The 5,006-nt window shown below is 32.5% G+C and overlaps 1 protein-coding gene across 1 annotated transcript; it reads left to right on the top strand.

Annotated features, from left to right (window-relative positions):
- The first annotated feature begins 1,469 nt into the window (after positions 1–1,469).
- Positions 1,470–1,963, top strand: LOC107670654 (glycogen phosphorylase, liver form-like). Its single transcript, XM_016463331.1, has 3 exons — positions 1,470–1,580; positions 1,654–1,732; positions 1,836–1,963. Exons 1-3 carry the CDS (start codon positions 1,509–1,511, stop codon positions 1,961–1,963), a joined length of 279 nt encoding a protein of 92 aa, XP_016318817.1. The 5' UTR covers positions 1,470–1,508.
- Positions 1,964–5,006: the final 3,043 nt, after the last annotated feature.

Raw genomic sequence — 5,006 nt, 5'->3', positions numbered from 1 at the left:
TTTATTTCGTTCACACTTGCACTGGGAATACACACATTTTTTTTTTGAGTGGATTCGAGGAGTTTAAATGGATGCAATAAAAAAAGTAACAAAAGTGTCCCTCGCGGGTCATTTTGACCCGCATGGGAATTAATGGAATTTACGAGAAAACTGCATTTTTCATTACATTTGATTTTGTTTTATATATACAAAATCTGAGACAATCCAGTAAAGATTTATACCCAAACGAAGGGCTGAGACTACAGAATATCCCCAATGCAGAAAAAACTCACATACACACACGCACACACTCACACTCACACATGCACAAACACACACATGGTACACACACTCTCATAGAACACATTATAATGTGTTTCATGTTTCTGCTGGGATATGACTGTCATTTTTCCATTTTTTTTTTTTTTTACTTAAAACAGTTAGATTTGAGTAATGTGGGGGAGACCAATGAGTTTATATCATATTTATATTTTTAAAAATATATTATATATTTATTTCATATTTATGAAATTGTATGAATATACATATGTTTAGGTTATAATGCAGTTAGAATTTTTATTTTTTACAAAATATGGATTTTGTAATGTTTCAATATATATTTTAATCCATAAACAACCAAAATGAAGCCTTAAGATTATCTAATTTCTCATGTTTCACTTGTTTTGCTCAGTTAAAAATGTCCATAGGGTTTTATAGGCCCCTCTAGAGGCTGTAACCATAAAATGTAATTTTATGTCATTTTTCCCCACCAGATGGTATCAAATACACTCAGTGACTCAATTCCAAGGCCATCTGTTGGTTTTTGATGAAACAGGACTGAAATTGTCTTTATTTTATTTTATTTTTATTTTTTTTGGTGAAATAATGTACAAAAACTGCTTATTTGCTTATATTTTCTTAAAAATATCTAGAATAAAAGGTAAATATAATAAAAACCACCAAAAAATAATAGAAAAACCTACATAAATATTTAGAAAATAAATCTATAAAAATGGATCAATATAAGATTTCTGGACCAAAAAAAAAAATTAGTGTAATTTTTAGCCTTCGGGTCATTTTGACCCACGAGGGACACTTTTGTTATAGGTTCGGGAGGGACGGATGAGGGTTAAATCTTTGAAATATAATGCATTACAAGTAAGTTTTATGGATTCAAATAATGTATTTGTTCCAGTTGTTTGTGATTATTACCAGGGTTCAAACTGTCATGACAAACCTGGATATATAAGAGAATTTTTAATTTATTAAAATAATAATAATAATAATCATATTTTAGAGTAGGCAACTTATTGTGATTTCCAGTCCTGGAAAAGTTATGAAAATTCATACATTTTTTTTTCTAGTTATGCACGGCTTAAGTAAGATCACTATATATTTTTTTTTGTGATGGAAAATAATTTGGCATAATTTGCACCCAATGTACACTCCAAGAATGCTCTGTTTGATTTTTAAATTGTTTATATTTCTGTGTGCTTCAGCGTGTATATTACCTGTCACTGGAGTTCTACATGGGTAGGGCGCTCCAGAACACCATGATTAATCTGGGTCTGCAGAACGCCTGTGATGAGGCTATCTACCAGGTGAGAGAGGACTAAACACTTGTCTATCCATCTGTGCATCTGGCTTTCTTTAAATCTCTCTTTTTCCTTTTAGCTGGGTTTGGATATGGAGGATCTGGAAGAGATGGAAGAAGTTGCCGGATTAGGGAACGGAGGGCTGGGAAGATTAGCAGGTCTCTCTCTTTCTCTCTTGCTCTCTCTCACACGTACACTATACAAATAATTTACCGTATTAATATAAATGAGCAATATTTACTGTGTGTACGCGATCCACAGCTTGTTTTCTCGACTCCATGGCGACTCTGGGTCTGGCTGCTTATGGATATGGGATCCGATATGAGTATGGAATCTTCAACCAGAAAATCAAAGATGGCTGGCAGGTGAATTCACCCAGATTTCCTTAATTTATTAATTAAAAAAAGTTCTCATATGCAAGCTTCTGATGTCATAATACAGTTAATTATAGTAGTTCTGACCCATAAAGCAAACAATGTATTTGTGGTGTATTTTTAAATATATTTCAGAATACAAAAATGCCAAAATTTATCACTAATAAAGATTTTAAAATAAATATATTTTAGATACATTTTAGTTACTTATATTTTCTCATGCATTTTTTTATGTTTTCAGATATATTTTTAAATATATTTCAGAGTACAAAAAGTGTCAAAACATTTTGCTAATATAGATTTAAAAATCTATTTAAATAAATATATTTTTCTGTAGGTTTTAGTTACTTATAATTAGTGCTGTCAAACGATTAATCGCGATTAATTACGTCCAAAATAAACGTTTTTGTTTACATACTATATGTATGGGTACTGTTTTTATTTATTATGTATATATAAATACACACACATATGTGGATCCATTGTTCCAAAGCTCAGTGAACTGATTCGGGCCCTTTTATCTATTTATTGAAGGATCTGATTGATGTGTGTTCAATTTTGACTCTTAGTGTTTCCAGCTGGGTAATTGTTTGCTAATTGAGCTCAAGCTGTGCTGACTTGAGTGAAATGCTAGTGATGCTAGTGCTTTCTAAATGGCCACATGGTGTAAGCACTGAGAAATGTAGGGATTTGTGTTGCAGGAACAGCAGTAACAGTTCACCAAATCTGACTCATGTGTTAAAGCAGGGGAATAGTGTTTATAGTTCAGCAAAATGGGTGTGCTTTTTGAAAAATGGCGTTATAGTTTTGAAATTATAGTTCAAAAGCCTGGTTATAGTGTTTTAGCAATCGAGAAAAACTGTAAAACAAAAAAAAAAATACCTGCCAACCGGGTCAGAAAAATCTACTTGATTCAAAGGAAAAATATGTCTTCACACCCCATTTACAGATATATATTTTTTCTTGTTTAAAAACCCTCATCCGTCCCTCGGGTCATTTTGACCCGAAACTTTTTTTTTTTACAAATTCTAAAAATTGTGTGTTGATCATACCGGTCCAAGATTTATTTATTTCGTTCACACTTGCACTGGGAATACACACATTTTTTTTTTGAGTGGATTCGAGGAGTTTAAATGGATGCAATAAAAAAAGTAACAAAAGTGTATCTCGCGGTCATTTTGACCCGCATAGGAGTGAATGGAATTTACGAGAAAACTGCATTTTTCATTACATTTGATTTTGTTTTATATATACAAAATCTGAGACAATCCAGTAAAGATTTATACCCAAACGAAGGGCTGAGACTACAGAATATCCCCAATGCAGAAAAAACTCACATACACACACGCACACACTCACACTCACACATGCACAAACACACACATGGTACACACACTCTCATAGAACACATTATAATGTGTTTCATGTTTCTGCTGGGATATGACTGTCATTTTTCCATTTTTTTTTTTTTTTACTTAAAACAGTTAGATTTGAGTAATGTGGGGGAGACCAATGAGTTTATATCATATTTATATTTTTAAAAATATATTATATATTTATTTCATATTTATGAAATTGTATGAATATACATATGTTTAGGTTATAATGAAGTTAGATTTTTTTTTTTTTTTTTTTACAAAATATGGATTTTCTAATGTTTCAATATATATTTTAATCCATAAACAACCAAATTGAAGCGTTATGATTATCTAATTTATCATGTTTCACTTGTTTTGCTCAGTTAAAAATCTCCATAGGGTTCTATAGGCCCTGGCTGTGACCATAAAATGCAATTTTATGTAATTTTTCCCCACCAGATGGCATCAGAGACACTCAGTGACTCAATTGCAAGGCCATCTGTTGGATTTTGATGAAACGGGACTGAAATTGTTTCTTTCTTTGTTGTTTTTTTTGGTGAAATAATGTACAAAAACTGCTTATTTGCTTATGTTTTCTTAAAAATATCCAGAATAAAAGGTAAATATGATAAACATCACCAAAAAAATAATAAAAACCTACATAAAAAATTTGAAAACTAAAAATAAAAATGGTCCAATATAAGCATTCTGGACCAAAAATAAAATTAGTGTCATTTTTGGTCTTCGGGTCATTTTGACCCACGAGGGACACTTTTGTTATAGGTTCAGGAGGGACAGATGAGGGTTTTAAACATTAACTCAATTAATTTCATTCAATTTCTCAGAAAACAAGACTTCACATCTTCATTTTCTACCTCAGGTAAATGTATCTTGATTTAAGGATGTTTAGATGTTTGTATTAGACACAAACAAGAAAAGAATACTAAGGAAGATGTTCAATTTTTTTTTTTTTGCAGTGCATGTAACATTTAATGCCAGGACTTTATGGATTCAAAACGTTCTGCTCCGATTCAGACTTTTGAGACTCTCCTGATACTGTTTTCAAACCATTACTAACTGAGTACTGATGTTGAGCTAAATCCAGACTCCAGGCAAAATCCTGCCCAAAATACTACTAATAATAGCACTGTCAGAATATCTGTGTGGGGGTCAGGATCAGGGTCAGCAGGAGTGAGGGTCCACCTCCCTGACTGCAGACTGATGCTCTTGCAAGAACACAGCCTCAAACCTCAATCAGAACAACAGAGAACAGTGCTGTCAGTGCTGCAAGCACACCGTCAATCATCATGTCTCTTCATCTGAACCGGAAGTGAGGGGCGGAGCTTACGTTCTTAATCTTAACAGAGTAACGCCACCTTACAGTTTTTAAGGGGTAATTTACATTTATTACACACGATACGTCATACTTTATGTATGTATGCATTTTATAATGATATATTAAGCATTTTAAAAACATTAATCTTGTGTAATTTAGTTTGTGATGTTAAAAATAATGTTTGAAACTTCTGGGCATTTTAAATGAAATATACTTTAATCACAAGATTCAAAATAAATGTTTACTCAAAATTCCAGGAGATTGTTGAGGGCCTTTTCCTCGTCCTCTTCCTCCATTATAAGGAAAAGAGGCTCTCCCACTGGACCCTGAGCAGATGTCTGTCGTAATGGAGCCATTTCACAAA

Source organism: Sinocyclocheilus anshuiensis, unplaced genomic scaffold (genome assembly GCF_001515605.1).
Source record: "Sinocyclocheilus anshuiensis isolate Anshui unplaced genomic scaffold, SAMN03320099.WGS_v1.1 scaffold1282, whole genome shotgun sequence".
NCBI lineage: Eukaryota > Metazoa > Chordata > Actinopteri > Cypriniformes > Cyprinidae > Sinocyclocheilus > Sinocyclocheilus anshuiensis.
The sequence above is the reverse complement of the archived record's forward strand: the minus strand, read 5'-3'. Positions and strand labels throughout refer to the sequence as shown.

What these genes read in the sequence shown, in the direction of transcription:
- LOC107670654 (XM_016463331.1), top strand. Translation starts at nt 1,509, where the DNA reads ATGGGTAGGGCGCTCCAGAACACCATGATTAATCTGGGTCTGCAGAAC. An exon ending in GTGATGAGGCTATCTACCAG is followed by an intron (nt 1,581 to 1,653) that starts GTGAGAGAGGAC and finishes TTTTCCTTTTAG; the next exon opens with CTGGGTTTGGATATGGAGGA. An exon ending in AGGGCTGGGAAGATTAGCAG is followed by an intron (nt 1,733 to 1,835) that starts GTCTCTCTCTTT and finishes CGCGATCCACAG; the next exon opens with CTTGTTTTCTCGACTCCATG.